This window comes from Staurois parvus, unplaced genomic scaffold (genome assembly GCF_062004578.1).
Source record: "Staurois parvus isolate SC_StPar_1 unplaced genomic scaffold, SC_StPar_1.0 ptg000414l, whole genome shotgun sequence".
NCBI lineage: Eukaryota > Metazoa > Chordata > Amphibia > Anura > Ranidae > Staurois > Staurois parvus.
In genome coordinates, this window is record NW_028318210.1 from 8,309,591 (window position 1) to 8,328,511 (window position 18,921).

The 18,921-nt window shown below is 42.7% G+C and overlaps 1 protein-coding gene across 1 annotated transcript in view; it reads right to left on the reverse strand.

The window, feature by feature from the left end:
- The window catches only part of TYRO3 (TYRO3 protein tyrosine kinase), a 273,752-nt gene that overhangs the window by 150,200 nt on the left and 104,631 nt on the right, over positions 1-18,921 (reverse strand). The window contains exon 6 of the mRNA XM_089686919.1: positions 13,479-13,594. Coding sequence (XP_089543045.1) covers positions 13,479-13,594 — 116 coding nt within the window. The remainder of the gene's footprint in view (positions 1-13,478; positions 13,595-18,921) is intronic.

Consider the following 18,921-nt stretch of genomic DNA (forward strand, 5'->3'; position numbering starts at 1 on the left):
TGAGCTGTCCGAATATGGGCTCCATGTTTATGCAAGTCTTTCATAATCCAAGATACGTAATTATATGGAAAAGTGAGTTTTTAAATGTAGGTCTGTTTTTACAACTCCTTGGAATGTCTTGAAGTTCAGTGAGGGCTTGGTTTATGGCTTAATGAGCCCTCTCTAGCAAGAGTCTGGCAGACATCTGTGGACCACCTAATTGAGGTTTATAGCCCTGGAGCTCTCCCACTGAGCTTGACGCCTGTGACCTCTGCCTCATCCAGACCACATGTTGCTCAACAGAGAGGGAGGGGGGATGAGGAAAGCTGATGAGGGAGTAGGACATGATAGAAGATGGAAGACCCTTAACAAGATGGAGGACCGCATCCATCTCTGTATGCATGATTGCTACAAATGTGTGGTGCAACTGCAGTTTACATATGTGTGCAGGTTCTGTGCACGCATTGGCACTGACGCGTATGCACAAGGAAGCAAAGGTGCCTTAAAAATATGTTTATTATATTTGCCTATTTTATTGCAATTACATTTTTAAACAGATATTTTTCCATTTAACTTTATTGCTATCACAAGCAACAAGCCCCCTATATGATGGGAAAGTGCCAAGTCCTCTTTTTCGAGACGTCAGAGGTATATTAGACCTCCAATGTCTCCTATGACCTCCACTGCAGCTGATCAAGCACAGATCATGCTTGATTAACTACTTCCCCAGCTAGAATAACCAGGGAATAAATGAACTGAAATGGAAGTGACACAATGCTTCCAGTTTCATTACTCGCAGAGGAGATCAGAGAGAAAAAAAAAAGACAACCATGGAACATGGCAACAGCAGTGTAAAGGGGGGGGGGGAAGCAGTCCTTCCCACTACCATAAAAGTGATTACTGATAGCTGGATAAAAGAAAAACCCCAAAAAAGGCAAAAAAAAAAAATATCAAGCTCATGGGCCACATGCTTGTTTTATCCAACTTGTGTTTTCTGCATAACACTCCAAACCTTGGCCCTCTTCTCTGTGTATGGTTAAATAAAAGTGAAGGTGAGGAAATACACACACCTAAGCCAATAAATAGAAAACAGCAAAGCCTTTTGTAAAATTACGGTAGATCCTTTTAGTCACAGATGTACGGCTTTTCAGCCTGCACTTCTTTTCCAAGTAAAGAGGTCAGATGAAGCAAAGGCAGTGGGAGACAGACGAAGGCTGCAAATAGCTATAACAAATGGGTCCCTTGGGGGCAATGCATCTTATATCTCCCTATAGCCATGAATACATTACAGTGTGGTAGTTCTAGCATTTTTGTGTTGATTGCAAACAATGCTGTATGGGCCGGACCTATACTGAAATGTAACTATTTTATAATATATTAGATGTTAATCACTCTGTGTATCATGAAAGCAGAAAGGTTTGTTTTCCCAGTAATAAATCTTTTTGAAGAGTTTTTTTCAGGGGTCACATTATTATTATTATACAGGATTTATATAGCGCCAACAGTTTGCTCAGAACTTTACAATATAAAGGGAGACAATACAGCAACAATACAGTTCAATACAAGAGGGATAGTAGGGCCCTTCTCCTTGGAGCTTACAATCTAAGAGGGAGGGGCTGGTGGTACAAAATGTAATAACTGTGGGGGATGGACTGGTGGGAGGAATATAAGATTCCGTTATTAGCTGAAGGCAGGATAGGCTTCCCTGAAGAGATAGGTTTTCAGAGATCGCCTAAAAGTGGGCAGAGCAGGCGATAGTCTGATTGGGGTAGAGAGTTCCAGAGGATGGGGGAGGCTCTGGAGAAGTCCTGGAGATGAGCATGGGAGGAGGAAACAAGGGAGCTAGAGAGCAGGAGGTCGTGCGAGGAGCAGAGAGGACGGTTTGGGTAATATTTGGAGACAAGATTGGTTATCTAATTGGGGACAGAGTTATAAATGGCTTTATATGTTATTGTTAATGTTTTGAATGTTATTCGTTGGGCAATGGGAAGCCAGTGGAGGGATTGGCAGAGAGGGATGGCAGATATGGAACGGTTAGTAAGGTAGATAAGTCTGGCAGCAGCATTCATGACAGACTGAAGAGTGGATAGCCTGCGATGAGGTAGGCCAATGAGGAGGGAGTTACAATAGTCAAGGCGAGAGATAACAAGGGAGTGAATAAGTTGCTTAGTGGTTTCTGAGGTTAGAAACGGGCGTATCTTGGAGATGTTGCGGAGGTGAAGACTACAAGATTTGGACAGCGATTGGATTTGGGGCTGAAAGGACAGATGGGAGTCTAGGATTACACCTAGTACCCTGGCATGAGGGGAGGGACTGTTGGTTGTTTTACTGATCTTGATGGAGAAGTCAGGGGAGGGGGCACGGGCTGAAGGGAATAGTATGAGCTCAGTTTTCGAAAGATTGAGTTTGAGGAAGTGGAGTGACATCCATGCCGATATGTCACTTAGTAGGTTAGTAATGCATAACTGCTATAACACAGCTTCTGTCCCTGCAGGGCCAGGACTGTGGATAGGGAGCAGCCACAGAGCATTGTCACCAGCACTGATGTCACTGTATAGTAAGGAGCTTCAATTCCCATCTTCCTTCTAGGCATTTTCACTGTTGGATGACCCAGGCTGCTGTCAATGGAGCAGTTAGGTTGTGCTTGAGGCATTGGCAGAGTTAATGGGCTGGCTGATAGGAGCCAACTACAGGCACCCTGGTATGTCAGGGGTGACAACACCACCTCTATAATGCAAGTCAGTGGGTTACCATCGTTAACCTGTTCCAAGAAAACCCATTAGACAAAGTTGGTAGGAACTCCAGGTAAGAATTACGGTAATAGTAACAGTAAGCACCTAGAAAACATTAAAGCTGAATTCCATCCAAAAAAATAATAGACCATGACAAAATTAAAAACGAAACAGCTTTTTGCTGCGATAAACACCTTCAATCCTGAGCTATCCCCCATATCTGTCACTAGATGTCCCCAGTCTTCCAGGCTGAATGACAGCCAACATCATTCAACCCACTTCGTTCAAGACCGGGCTCTGCTGGTGCAGCCCATGATTGAACAGTATACAGATATGCAGCACAACGATGACGTCATCTCTCATTTTGCTTTCGCTTCCTATCGGCATGCTCATTGTTAGCAAATGAACTGATTTGGCTCTTCATGTTGTTTCTTCCTCCCCCATTTTACTCTCGTGTTTGTATACACTAACTTTCTTGCTAGAATTAACAAAACACAGGACTGCAATAATTCTATTTACTGAAGAATATGCTACTCTAATTTCCCTAAATCACAGCTCACATTACCAAAAGAGTGAGCATTCAGTCAGATGTTCCCTCTATACATGTGCAGCTCAACTTCCCTTGCTCCCTTCTTTATGTTACTGCTGGGAGGAGGGAGCAGGTTGAGCTAAGCAGCCAAAGTGAATGACGTCAGTGGTGTAAACTCAGAGGATGAATTGGTCCATGGTGCCTGCAGCTGCTGAGGTCAATGAGGGCTTTATTTATCACTTATTAAGAATATGGAAATACTTGAATATCCATATCCTGGCCACCAATTTTCTTTACACTGATATCTTTCATCTCTGAGAACATCATTGTTGAACTCAGAGGCTATACCAAAAACATTCGATTGTCACCTTATCTACATGAAAATGTCCAGATTGGAAGCCTGTCGTCTTCTATCCACAGGCACCATGAAACATTGAGCAGCCTGTGCTTCTGCTGCTAGATTGGAAGTAAAAAGTATTTTTATCCTGAGGAAGATAACTGTATGAGTCAGAGCCATAAAACTCTGAGTCAGCAGATTCACCAAGCCACACGGTTTGGAAAAACACAACCATTAACCTGATTTTCTTCTTTAAACATCGCTAAGAAAACCGCTCTGCTGCCACTTGAAAAGAACAGGGTTAAACCATCTAAAGGAAAGCATTTGCATCACAACTGTACATTATCCACACGTATGAGTATTACGTTAGATGTGTACGTTACAGACGGATTTATCTGTTTCTCTCTATGGCACCCTGCAGGTTACTATAGTAACCTGTAGACTTCACGGGGCTCCAGAGAAACATCCACTTTATACACTCGGGCAATTAATACTTCGGCATTGTGACTAGCAGCAACACATAGCAAAAAGGATGAAAAATTCTGAGCAGTAAATTCTAAATTTATATAATACAGATTGCAAAATGGATATAAAATAACATTTCAAGAACACTTTAAAGGTTCTGGATGGAAAGGTTCTTTAAAGCATTTAAATCGCAAGTTCCTTATATGTACAAAAGCTCATTTTTGAAGAGAAAGATATATGCAGAAACTCCTACCTTGACTATTTGGAAACAATCGGTTAATGCGGACCTTCCACTTTATAAAATGACATATGAGGCTCATGGATGCCCCAACAAATTTACCAAAGTATGGTTCTGCTGGGAGGACTCTCCAGAGACCACGGAGAAGGATCCAGATGGTTGAGTAATTTATGATATGGCTGAATAGACTGATGGTTGGCATTAGTTTTGTAGCCCAGTCCAGACTTGTTTAGGTCTACAATCTTGTCCCTGACATGCTTGGACAGCTTTTTGGTCTTTGCCATGGTGGAGAGTTTGGAATCTGATTGTTTGATTGCTCCTGTGGACAGGTGTCTTTTATACAGGTAACAAAATGAGATTAGCAGCACTCCCTTTAAGAGACTGCTTCTAATCTCAGCTTGTTACCTGTATGAAAGACACCTGGTGGCCAGAAATCCTGCTGAATGATAGAGGATTAAATACTTATTTCCCTCATGAACATGCAAATTAGTGCATAATTTGCTAGACATTCATTTCTTTTGAATTTTATGTTGCTATTCTGTCTCGGTGAAACAAAGAAATGATCAGTCTAAAAATCGAATGGTAGGTACTGTATATTGTGAGTGGGCAAACAGTCAAAATCATCAGGGGATCGAATATTTATTTCCTTCACTGTATATATGTTATTTATACCTCTAACTCTATAGCTTGGAGTGTACGGGGGCGTACTTGACCTCTCGCCTTGGGACTGGCTAGTCATGTGCAGAGACGTAGCTCCTGCATGGCGGTCGGATCCTCTGGCGATCAATTTGGTGCTGCTGCTCTAATTGCGGGCGGGGGGTATGTGACATCTTATCTGTATTAGTATTATGCTCTATACCAGGGGTGGGCAAACATTTTGACTTGAGGGCCGCAATGGGTTCATATATTGGACCCAGGGGCCGGACCAAGAGTAGATGAATGATGTGTATGTGTCATCCATAGTAAGTATAGTAATATTCCCCCATAGTAAGCATAGTAATTAATCCCCCATATAGTAATTCATCCACCATAGTAATTCATCCCCCATAGTAATTCATCCCCCATATAGTAATTCATCTCCCATAGTAATTCATCCCCCATATAGTATTTCATCCCCCACAGTACTATTCCCCCCCAAGTAGTAAGCCAAGTCCCCCCTGTGTCAATTCACTTACCTTTGCTCCGCGCGTTCCTCTCGCCGTGTTCCCGCGCCATTCCGGTCTTCAGGGAGGACTGTGAGAGGAGCCTAGCTCCCCTCACGTTCGTCATGCTGCCCCGCCTACACACATCCTGTTTGCCTGCCCTGGCTGCGGGCCGGATTAAAAGGTCCGCCGGGCCGTATATGGCCCGCGGGCCGTAGTTTGCCCATTGCTGCTCTATACCATGTGCCAGGCCTATAGACTTATCAGTTCATTGTAAGCTGGGTCTGATGTTGGACCCCTTTCTAATTCTGCTGTAAGCCTTACATGCTTCCATACACTTTCTTACTGCTCCTTACTTTCTGTATTGAAAATTGAAAACCTTCAATAGAAATAGATTATACAAAAAAATTATATATATATATGAATAGACTAGCCTTGTAGACAGAAGATAAATACAGGCAGTTTTATGCTATAGAAATGTATGTGTATGGTTTATATACGAATTATAACACAATCAAAATCCCAACATTTAGAGTGGCTTTGTATACATCACTAATAGGGACGTATAATATTCTATGTTGCCAATGGGAGTATTAAGTCATATGCCACAGTACACAAATAATGTGCAATATATGGCATAAGGCTGTAGGTTTGTTGTCTAATAAAATCAATACCAATAAAATATGTTTTTGCCTCAGGCCCATTAGCTGCCAGGCATCAGTGTTAATTATAATAAAATAGTAGCATTTCAGGTGATTAGTGGTACAACTGAATAATCCTACAAAAGCCTGTAGGTGGGCACAAAGTAGCCTTCCCTGGCAGAACATGAGCTGCATCTCTCTGACATCGTATTCTATGTACCTGGCACAGGAGGGGAGCTGAACTTCTGAAGGATCCACCACAGCGATCCGAATGGCAGTGGGAGCGGGTACCTGTCAAAACCAGGTACCCACTCCTTCCTTCCCCCAAAAAGTGCCAAATACAGAAGAGGAGGGGAAGGTGGGCATAAAGTGGAACTTCCTCTTTAGGGTAAAGCTCCGCTTTAATAAGCAAACCTTGCACCCAAATTTAAAGTCCTCCTATTGAATATTGTCTCAGTCCCATGGGAGAAAGGTTATAAAACATACTTTACATCCGGCTTCTACAGAGAAGAGGGTGATATTCCAATCCTTCTGGTGAATGTCTGGAGAATGTTCTTTAAAAAAATTAAATTTAAAATATTTGTAAAGAGTAGCATGCAAAATGTTAAAGTGTTGCACAGAGTGACCCATTCACAAGCAACTTGGCCGCAATCCAAATCAGTTATATATGCAGTCAGACATGCCAGAAACAGTGCAAAAGAAAATAAAACCCGTGATCTGGCCATTTATGAGTTAAAGGAGAAGTCTGCGGTTTATCAAAAAAAAAACAAAAAAAAAACATTCATACTTCTCTCTGTGCTGCAGCTGTCACATGTCAGCTCTAACCCCAAGAACTGAGCGATCACGTGACCAATGCTTGCTCTGTTCTTCGTCTGCTGGATGTAGAGAACAATGACTGACAGTAAGGAGAGAAGGTAGGAGTGGCTGGCCCCAGATCTCAGCCATGTGAAGAGAGGAGGAGCCAACTGTCAATTACGCAGCTGGTTGGATCCCCCACAATATAGTCAGGATCTTTCCAGAGCCTGGAGTGGCTGTGCCATGGGCAATGGCCTGCTATTAGCTGACTCCGGGGTCCCAGGAGAGCAAAATTAGGTGTACTTGTGCCCCACAAGAGAAGTATGGCCAAAAAAGCTTTGCCCATACTTACCTTCTAATATCTTTCTATTGCAGTTTGTTAATTTGTTTTAAAGTGAAAGTTTAGCATATTTCACGTTTTTACACATTTGCTATTCCATATTTTTGTTATTGCATTTAAATAAAGACATTTGCAGACTAGCCACTAGAGGGAGCTCTGCATTTGATTCAGCTTGGCTCAGCCATTCTGTTTAACAACTGTTGCGATATCAGTCACGTAAATGCGTTGCTTTCAATGAGTTGCCCAACAAAAAATGGTTCTAAATTTATATTGTAAAGCGCTGCGCAAACTGTTGCCACTATACAAATCCTGTATAATAATAAAAAAGGCAGAAGGTTTTTTACCTTAATGCATTCTATGCATGGAGTTAAAAAAAACCTTCTGGGTGCAGCTCCCTCCTCAGCCCCCCCTTAATACTTACCCAAGTCCAATCTTGATCAAGTAATGTGAATGAGAGTCGTGCTTCTCTCAGGTCTCTCTCTCCTCATTGGTTCAAACAGCAGCGAGAGCCACTGGCTGCTGCTGCTCTCAATCACAGCCAGTGAGTCAATAAGGAGGGGGGGTGAAGGTTTGGGGCCAAGTCACACTGTGTGTGTATGTGTGAATAGACAATGTCCATTCACAGGAGCCTGGCTTGAGAGTGAGCCTCATCCAGTGCACCCCATAGAAAGAGGCTTACTATGAGGGGCACTCGGCAGGGGGGAGGAGTCAGGACTGCCAGCGGGGGACCCAAAAAGAAGAGGATCAGGGCTGCTTTGTGGAAAATCATTGCACAGAGCAGGTAAGTATGACATGTTTTTTATTTTAAAAAAAAGGGACCGGCTGAAATTCAATCCATCTATGGGCAGACTGGTTGTACTGAAGTCGATTATTCATCACCAGCCTGTCGGAATGTTTGCATATGATCAGTGGCGGTGGCAAAAGCCACTAGCAGTGATCATTGTGTTCTGCCAGTAGGAAAGGCTCCCCGCCGGCAGAATACAATAGCGCTGCAGGAAAGAGGCAGTGTTGATTGGAGAAAATGAGCAATTTTCTTTCCTTCCACCCATGGAATCTATGGCCTGTCTTAGACATGCATTATAGAAAGGAGCACAACAATTGTGTAGTACTGCATGGCAGGAGAATGTCCATCGTATATATCGCTGCTACCGTGTACATATATATTTTCAACTTATACATGGAAATACATTTTTACAACATTAAGACACAATGAATATTATTATTTACAAGCTGATAATTTTCATATGTATATTTAAAATAAAGAAATTGAAAATACTTTGCATTCCCTTAAAGAGATCCTATACCACACTGATGGCTTTTGCAATACGATGTTAAACTGCATTTTTTCGCTGTGTTTTCTACTTTCTTCATAAACTTACCAGCTTACTTCACTCACTGAGTTACTCAGACAATTGTCATTAACTCCATGCTGTAGGGATTGCCATAGGCTTATAATACTTATAAGTGATGCTCCCAATTTTAGGCATCACTTTCAATTATAAGTTAATTTCCAACCTCCTAAGTGGTAATAATGAGCACCTCCAGGGATCAAAGGAGCTTGCTATTGTGCAGGGAAATTTCCACCTGCGGGAAAGTCTACCCAGGAGTGAACCTGATTCTTTAATCCTTTCCGCTGCTCCGCAGTGCAGAAAAGTACGGCACATATTATGAACAATGAAAAGATACAAGTGTACTACAACCCCTAGAGCACTGTTTAGATGTTTTTCTACTTTCCTATTAGAACTTGTTACCAACAGTTAAAACATGTAACATCTTTAGGCCTTTGCTTAGCTCTACTGAATGCGTTTTCTCATGGTACGAAAAAAGCTACTTAAAAAAAAAAAAAACACACGCCTAAAGTAATTTTTTGCGCATGCATTTAGGAGCGTTTAGGCACATTAAAGCGGAATTCCACTCACCCCATCACAAAATAAAAGTCAGCAGCTACAAAAACTGTAGCTGCTGACTTTTAAAAAACAGCCACTTACCTGTCCCTCGGTCCCATGCTGTGTCCCCCACAGCTCGTTTCACCAGCCGTACTGTATTCCAGGAGGCCGGAATCTTCAGTATGGGCCCTTGGCTGTGATAGTTTGTGGCTTCACAGCCGGGTGCCCACTGCGCATGCGCGAGTAGCGCTGCGCTTCGTGAATGGGCCTGTAGTCTTCTGGGACCTGTCACGTGTCCCAAAAGACTACAGAAAGGGAGGGAGGGAGGACACCTTCCGCTTCCGATCGCCTAGGCAGAAGTGGGAGAAGGTACCTGTCAAATTTGGGTACCTGGTCCCCAAAGGTGCCAATCCTTAATGGCTCCGCTTTAAGCATTTGGTGTTTACAGATTCCACTGAACAGAATATAATTTTATTCTGGCCACTGTAATGAACGCTCAAGCACTATACACATCTAGGAGTTTAGGTGCATGTAGACTTGTTGGCATGCACTTAGGTGTGCGTTTTCAGCACCTCTCCTGAATGCTGGTGGTGCATTTTTTTTTCCTGCCTGTATACGCTCCTCTTCTAATACACCTGGACATATAGGCTAACATAGAGGTGCATTTACAGGCAAAAAAAAAGGCCAAAAGGCCATAAAAGTGGGTTTTTTTTTTTCCCTAAGTTCTCTGTGCATGAGGTCTATCCTCTTTAACCACTAGCCTACTAGGCACTTATACCCCCCCCCCCCCTTCCTGCCCAGGCCAATTTTCAGCTTTCAGTGCTGTCGCACTTTGAATGACAATTGCGCGGTCACGCAACACTGTACCCATATGAAATTTTTATCATTTTTTTTGAGACAGATAGAGCTTTCTTTTGGTGGTATTTAAGCACCACTGGGTTTTTTATTTTTTGCTAAACAAACCAAAAACAACTGAAAATTTTGAAAGAAAAAAGTTTTTTCTTAGTTTTTGTTTTAAAATTTTGTAAATAAGTGATTTTTCTCCTTCACTGATTTGCGCTAATGAGGCTGCAGTGATGGACACTGATTGGTGGCACTGATAAGGAGGCAGTGGTAGGTGGTACTGATGGGCATTGACAGGCATCACTGATGGGCACTGAAAGGCAGCACTCATATATGGCACGGATGGGCGGCACTGATAGGCAGCTCTGACTAGCACTGATAGGCAGCACTGACTGGCACTGTTAGGTGGCACTGATAGGCAGCACTGATGGACACTGATAGTCGGCACTGACTGGCACGGATAGGCGTGCACTGACTGGCACTGATAGGTGGCACTGATTGGTGGCACTGACTGGCTATGATTGGTGGCACTGACTTTCACTGATAGGGGACACTGAAAGGCAGCTAAGATGAGCACTGATATGTGGAATTGATGTGCACTGGTAGGCACTGACATGTGGCACTGATGAGCACTGACAGCTGGCATTGATGGACACTGACAGCTGGCACTGCTGGGGCTACACTGATCATCAGTGCTCTGCTGATGTGTACATGTCCCCTCCGAGGAATGCCAATTACCGGCTCTCTTCTCCTCTCGAGCTGTCAGTGTGACAGCTCGTGAGGAGAGAAATGCCGATAACCGGCATTTCCCTATTTACATGAAATCAGCTGTGATTGGACACAGCTGATGACATGACCGAGACAAAATCTTCGGCTCTTTCCGTTGATTGGTGATCCGCTGTGTCCAAGGGACACACCACACCACCAATCGCCGCGCTGCACGCTCCCGGAGCGGTTAGAATGGGAAGACGTCATATTGCATCCTCCCAGAATGAGAGAATCACCTTGCGCCTGTCATTGCCTTATATGGCGGGCGGGAGGTGGTTAAAGTGTTGGTAGTTGCAATCACAAGCCAGTCCTGTTTCTATAATGGATCTTGTTACAATGTTGCAACTTTAGAAAAGGAGCTGCATCCTGAGAAGAGTCTGAACCTTGTGGCTCTGTGCTAGCTTCAAGTGAAACTTTAGTGCACAAAAAAAAATTGTGAACAGGTACGATTTTTTAATGCAGAAGATACATACTTTGGGATATATACTAAAACTTGAGAGTGCAAAACCTGGTGTAGCAGTGCATGGTAGCCAGTCAGCTCCTAACTTTAGCTTGTTCAATTAAAAGAGAAATAGGGCTTCCCCCCCCATTTACACTTAACTAGGTGGATGGTGCATCTGTCCCCCATCAACTCTAAGGGTGAGAACTCAGCGATCACATAACCGATGAGTTCTCCTCTCAGCTCTGAGAAAAGAGCAGTGACTGTCAGTCACCGCTGGCTGCTCTGTCCCCCCCAGCACTAACTGGAGCACTGGTCTCTTTCCCCAGCCTGGACCGGCTGAGTGACGTCAGCTGACAGCAGACTTCAGCCCGCTGTCAGCTGAGTACGGGTCACAGGAGTGCAGAACAAACTGCAAAAGAGCTTTGGCTGTAGTTCTCCTTTAAGCTTCGACAATAAAACCTTGAAGCCGATTGGTTTCTATGCTGAGCTGTACTTGTTTTGCACACTCCAGTTTTAGTAAATGTCCCCCAACATGCCACTACTGCATTCAAATTTCCTCCCTGCCTGTCTGCACTGTACACTGAGCTGCACATGTGCAGCTCAGTGTACAATTCCAGCAATGTGAAGATGAATGAACTCCTGTGCATATGCAGGAGTGATGTCATCTTGGCCTGACCGATGAAAATGGCCAGAGATCGATATCCAGAAGCAGACCAGCCGATGATGTAAGCAGCCGATAGGGGGCTCTAGGACACTGCAGCACTGGAGAAAGGGTAAGTTCCACTTTAAAGTAGAAGTGAAGTCAACTTTTTTTCTCATTTTAGATAAAGTAAGGGAGGGTTCTAACCCCTGTCAGTTTTTTGCCATCTGTTTTCCATTGGGGAGATTTCTCTTCACTTCCTGTCCCATAGCCAAAACTTGGAGCGAGAGGAAATTCCTCCAAAGTAAGTGGAATTTCTGGTAGTCACCAGAACTAGTGTGCTTACTGGAAGATTTCCCCTCCATCCTGTTCTGGTGAACAACCAAAATTTAAGATTGTTTTTCCATTTTGGTGATAACAATCACCAGAACAAAGAGGGTGAATCTCCCTAACAAGGACACCTGACAGGTATTCTAATCCCTCTGCTCGCCATCTTAAATTAAAAAAGAAGGTTTTGCTTTTAGTTACACTTTAGGCTCTTCTTCACCTCCTCTCTAAATCTTGGGACCTTGTTCTAGTTAAACTCTACCTCCATTCCTTTCTATTGTGGTAGACCTGAAACAGAACTAAAATGCAAAACTTTTTCAATTTGGAAAGATTAAAGCAGAGTTATAATCCCTGTCTGTTTTATTCTGGGGTTTTTTTTTTGTCATCTGTATCCCATTGGGGAGGTTTCCCTTCACTTTCTGTCCCATAATCACAACAGGAAAGGAGAGGAAAACCTTCCAAAGTGAAGGAAATCCCTGATAGCCATCAGGGTCACCAGAACTAGTGTCCGCATTTCCCTTATATTCCTGTTCTGGTGACCACTCAAATTTGGGAATTTCTGATACTTTCACTTTTGATGAGAACGATCACCAGGTCAAATTGAAAGTGTGAATCTCTCTAATGCCAACACAGACAGCAATAAAATAAATTCAAGTAAACTTTTGCTTCACCTTTTCTCCTAGCTTTTCTCATAGCATTGCCTACCACAAGTGAATCCTAGCTTCCACAGGGGTTGTCCAGGTTGATCCAAACTAAACCAATGTAACTATGCAAAAATATCCATTCATTTTAGCTAACCTAGAACCAAAGTCTGATGTCCATTCACACTCTACAACCCTCTGATCTGATCTGCCTAAATGGAATGGACAAATCCTCTTTTTTTTTTTTTTTTTTTTAGCGGACTGGATCAGACCCGGAGGTAGCGGGTGTAAATGGACTCAAGTCCGTTTGCATCTGCCTGTTCACAGGAATGCATAGACTTTTCAATTAGGTCTGCCTGAAAAACTGACAGGTGGCCTTGATCGGATCACCTGTGTGAAAGGGGCCTAATATAGTAGTGTTTTTAATGTGATGGTAAAACCCCTTGAAGCTGATTACTTAAAAAAGATGAGAATTTTTGCTCAATAAAATGACCAAAGATACACTTCAATTATCCAATCATCGTGTGAAAATCAAATTCCTGTTTTTTTTTCATCTGCACATGATTGGGTATTCAAAGTGAGAAAAGATACCATTAATTGAGAGAAGATTCTCAATCCTTTACTAAATCAACCCTTATATGCATCAAAGGGTAAAAGCACTTTGCAAAGTAGGGATTGGCTTTCCATATAATAACACTCACTATGAAAAGAATGCGGTCCTTTTTAGACATACCTGCATTGTGCATGACAGGAGAGGAGAATAGTTGTCAAAGCCTGGCTTCCATGAGATAGCTGCGGTGATGCTGGTCACTTTATTCACATTCACATTTGTAGGCGGGTGGGGTAGACCTGTAGAGAGAAAACACAAATGTTGTAGGTATATATGCCAGATCCAACAGGATACTGTTGTTTGAAAAAAGTAAGGGTATCTTCACACTAAAATAGTCCGTTTCTGTGATGATTTATGTTGGTTTAGTGCAGAAAACCATGGGTCAAGCAGTACTGTGTGAACAAGTACTAAGAACATCAGAACAAAAAAGCAACAAGGCCATCAGACAGCATAAAGGGATTTTTTTGACCTGGCCGTTTTGTACACCATGTATTACATGGGGTTGTAACATGATGGATGTTGTTGTAAAACTCCTTGGCGAGGCTTGAGGTGCTCGATAGCCCTAGTGGAAAGATTTCTCTGAGCTTTTGAGAAGACAACATAATAGGTTAGTAAGGATTCAACTAACCGCTGTACACCGGTGAGCGAAGCAACATGTTACTTATACACAATGGCCAATGCATGTCTGCATTCATAAAGAAATAAATTAATTAAGTCTCCAATAAGAGTAGAAGAGGTTCTCACTTTGCATGGAGGCTTTGTATGTATTACCCAATTTCCAATATAATATGGTGGCCAAATCCTTCCCAGAAAAAACAAAGACTAATTTTTGTCTTTACATTTAATACAACCAGATTAGTGACCCAGGTTCTCTAGCTTTCACAAAAATACTTAGAGCAAGATATAAATAACATATCTTCCACTTGGAAGAAGGAAGTTATTTACATTTTCCAAAGCTGGAATTTTGTAGGAATTGGACATTAGTTCAAAAGGACACTTTTTTCTTTCAATATGAAGCAGAGCTCAAGAAAAGGGGGCACAACCTGAAACTAGCAGGAGGAAAGAGGGACTGCTTGAAACAGACTTCCAACAGAGAGCCAAAATGACAGTAAGTGAATTTCAACACATTTTGGATAACATAAGTCTAATCTCGGATAACAAAAGATGAAATAAAAAAGAAAAAAAAAAAAAAAACAGACCGAAAAAACATTTTTTTCCCTGCCACTGGTGTTTTATGCTTTTCTGAATTCCAAAAATTAGGAATCATAAATCTGATTTTCAATACAAACTTTGATTGTCTGTGTGTATTTCTGCTGCATTTATCCAGCTTTAGTAAAGTACAGTGACAGTTACATCATTTAGCTCTCTGCTCGATGCATTGTGTAAAAGTGGAACTCCGCGTATATAAAGTGATTCTAAAAGCAAACAAAAGGACTTTCTTACCATAATGCATTTTCTGCATTTAAAAAAAAAACCCTTCTGCATGATTCACCCCCCCCCCAAATAGTTACCGGAGCCCGATCTAGATCCAGCGATGAGCATTCTCATCTCTCTCCTCATTGGACTGAGGGGCAGCAGCGGGAGCCACTAGCTTCTGCTGCTGTCAATCACAGTCAGTGAGGACTAGGGCGGGGTCAAGCTGGCTCTGTGTCAATGCAGAGCCGGCTTGGAGGCGAGCATGCAAAAGCCGCTTGCTATGGGGGCACTCGGCAGGACAGATGAGCCAGGAGAGCCAACAGGTAACCCAAGCAGAGGGGGATTGAGACTGCTCTGTGCAAATCTACTGCACAGAGTAGGTAAGTACAAGGACCCTGATAATCCGATTATGCCCGATCACACTGATGGTCTGATCGGTCCCACCTATCAGTTTTTCAGGCAGACCCGATCGGACTAACCATAGCTCTCCATGGAGCAGCGAGTATCAGCGGACATGTGTTCACTGACATCTTATCCGATCCCGTACACTAAAAACAGGCGGAGATCCCCCGCTGAGTAAGCAAATCCACTGACGGGTCCACCCCATCTGAAAGGGGCCTAACATGTTTGTTATTTTTTAAAAATAAAACTTGTGCCTCTTAAATACTTTTAATGTAGCCCTGCAATCAATAAAGATGATTTTCACCCTCCTGCACCCCCCCTTTTTTTGTTTTTTTAAACCTCTACTTACCTGGTGACAAGTTCTGTTAAGTTTAGATACCCACCCAGTGGATCCAGAACTGTCCAGCTGAGATCATCTTCTTTCCTGGTAGCGTTTGGTCCAGCATCAGCATATTTTACTGCAAAGTTATCGATAGGCAGCCTGCTGTTCTGGGTTCATGATGATGTGACACTAGGCCAGCCCCCTCCTCATTTTCTCAATGAAAGGCTATGCCTCCTGGGATATGTGATGTGCATATCCCAGGAGCCAAAGGGTCAACAGTGCACGTCATTCGCCTAGGCAAATGACATGTAAGGGGGGCAGGGCCCACCAATTTATGTTAAAAAATGTAAATAAAAGGAATTTTTTTTTTTAAATTAATATTATTATACAGGATTTATATAGCGCCAATAGTTTGCTCAGCGCTTTACATTACAATGGGAGACAGTACACGAGATAGTACAGTAACAATACGATTCAATACACGAGGGGTTCGAGGGCTCTGCCCCTTGGAGCTTACAATCTAGGAGGGAGGGGATAGTGGTACAGGAGGAAATAACTGTGGGGGATGGAGTGGTAGGAAGAGTGGAGGAATTCAGTAATTAGCTGAGGGTGGGGTAGGCTTCCCTGAAGAGATAGGTTTTCAGGGTGCGCCTGAAGGTGAGGAGAGTAGGTGATAGTCTGATGGATTGGGGTAGGGAGTTCCAGAGGATGGGGGAAGCCCTGGAGAAGTCCTGGAAGTGGGCATGGGAGGAGGAGACCAGGGAACTAGAGAGTAGGAGGTCTTGTGAGGAGTGGACAGTATGTTTTGGGTGGTATTTGGATACCAGATCGGTTATGTAGTTTGTGGGCAGTATTATGAACAGCTTTGTACATCAATGTTAGCATTTTGAATTTTATCCATTGGGCAATTGGAAGCCAGTGGAGGGATTGGCAGAGAGGGGTGGCGGATACGGAGTGGTTTGTGAGGTGGATGAGTCTGGCCGCAGCATTCAAGATGGACTGAAGCTGGGATAGCTTGCGGTGAGGTAAGCCGATGAGGAGGGAGTTACAGTAGTCAAGTCGTGAAATAATAAGGGAGTGAATGAGTTGCTTAGTGGTTTCCGGGGTTAGGAATGGACGTATTTTGGAGATGTTGCGGAGGTGAAGTCTACATGAGTTAGTCAGCGATTGGACTTGGGGCTGGAAGGACAGATTGGAGTCTAGGAGGACAAAAATCAGCCTTAATCATGCAGAGCACAGGAAGAGGGTTGGAGTGGAGGGATGTAGTATTGGAGGGTGAAGATCCGCTATAAATGCAAACAGTGTGATTTTCTAAATTCGACTCAATATCAGCTTCTTGCAGTCTACTGTACAACAGAGCTTAGGAAGGGGAAGGGAGAAGCAGAAAAAGGAGCCAATCAGGTATGCAGCAATGCCAACAGCATGCTCAAAGGAGGAGAGAGCAGAATGACAGAAATAAGATCAAATCACAGAAATACAGAAATAAGTGCTATACTGAAAACGGATGAGAGTCTAAGATCATTTTAATTTTTGGTAAATAAGTTGAATAAAAACATTTAACGTGTTTAGGGACAACAGCACTCCCTCTTAATCAGGGCTCAGCACAGGATAAAACTTACTGTAGATGAACTCAGAGAAAACTGTGATCTCATAGATCTATGTTAGAACAAGCATTGTACTCTCCTCATGAAGTAACAATGTAACAGTTGCTGAGTAGGAGGTCACCTACTTAATGTTGGGTGACCGCTGCAAAGACGTTACCCTTATGGTTAAGCAGTTCATGTAAAACCTGTCAAATTGCTTCCACCGCCGCATTTACTTATATGCATTTGCTTTCATAAAACCATCTTCCTTATACTGTATACTTGATCAGAGTTTTACTATAGGTAACATTTTCTTTATGTTTACTGGTTTCTAATAACTGTTCTACTAGGTAATCTTGAAAGAAGAAGCATACTCCTCCAGTACATGCACACATGTACAATACAATATGGGAAGCTTGCGCGGCATGGTCACTTTGTAGCAAAGACATCATAAATTTTCAGCCTTGTTAGATCTCTGCCAGGGGGATATCTACGCGTGCTTGTGGTTACACAGATCAGTGGCTCACCCACTTTCTTTAGCCCTGACCTAGATTCTCTTTGTCTTCAGCCAAAAGCGCACAGCTGAAGCATGGACATGCATAACAAACAGCTAGCTAACTCATTGCTGGAAACCTTCTATTGTCAGACTTGCATTCCTTCTACAATTTTTTTGCCAGGCTGACAATCTATTCCCAACCTGCAGCCCTTCTCCATAAAACACAGACCAGCTAACCTAGCCTGCATATCGCCATTGTAGAACTTCAAAAGTTTGTGGACAACATCTAAAACTATTCAATACGTTTTTTTTTTGCCCAAGTCTTAGCTGCCATTCACCTTTCACCAACTCAATTGTGTTTTAGCGTAGTTTTTGTTTCCAGAAAAATTGGGATTTGCATAAAGGAAATACAATATGATAGTACGTCTTGAGGCAGTAGGATGATTGCCACTGTTGATCTCTGCTTCCAAAAATACTAATTCCTTCATGCTAATCTCCAATGTCTTCAGCGACTTGTGTCACTAACCCACAACTAGTATGTGGATTAGTAGGTCACTTGACTCAGACTAATCTACATCCTATTTCTAGGACAGTGTCACTGAAACTCCTGAAACCTGGGATAGCCATGCAAACATTTGTGAAGGAGATCAGCTTCTATTTCTTTCACTATAGGTCGCCCTTAATAAACAACTTCTTTCAAAAGATTCACAGCTCATGATACATTAGTGTGCTAGTCAATGGGAAGAATGCTCTTTACACTTGTGGACATTGGGAAGAATGACCTTACAGATGGCTTAAAAGATCATTGTTGTCAGTGGGAACTTATCTGAGAAAGGGATTCCTTGAGCAATGAGCACTAACAACCTCTAGAGGAACCCTAGTTGAGAAACCCTGCAGTAGGTGCTGCTGCAAATAAATCTCATAGATTTGCCAAAAACTGTGTAGCATGAAGGCCTACCTGAATTGATATATGTTGAGTGGATATGAATTGCTCCACGCTATGAAGCAGTTGGTAAATTGAGAAAAGATTGAATGGAAATTGTACAAATAGATTGTAATGGGTATCTCCAACTCAACAGAAGGGGCCATTTCATCAGCTGACTATCACAACAATCAGAAAGCAGCCTCTAAGAAAAAAAACAAATAGTTCATTCTTGACTGGTTTGGCCCTGTTTCGAACAGAAAGGGAATCATATGATTAACTACGAGCAGCAGATTAGAGATCTCATGGTGTATTTTCAGTGCTTTCAGATGGTGAATTGACGATGGGACGAACTGGATACCATTAGCTGCCATTGCGATCTTGCTGGATGTCCAGTGCATCCATGTACCTTTAAGGAAGGGTGG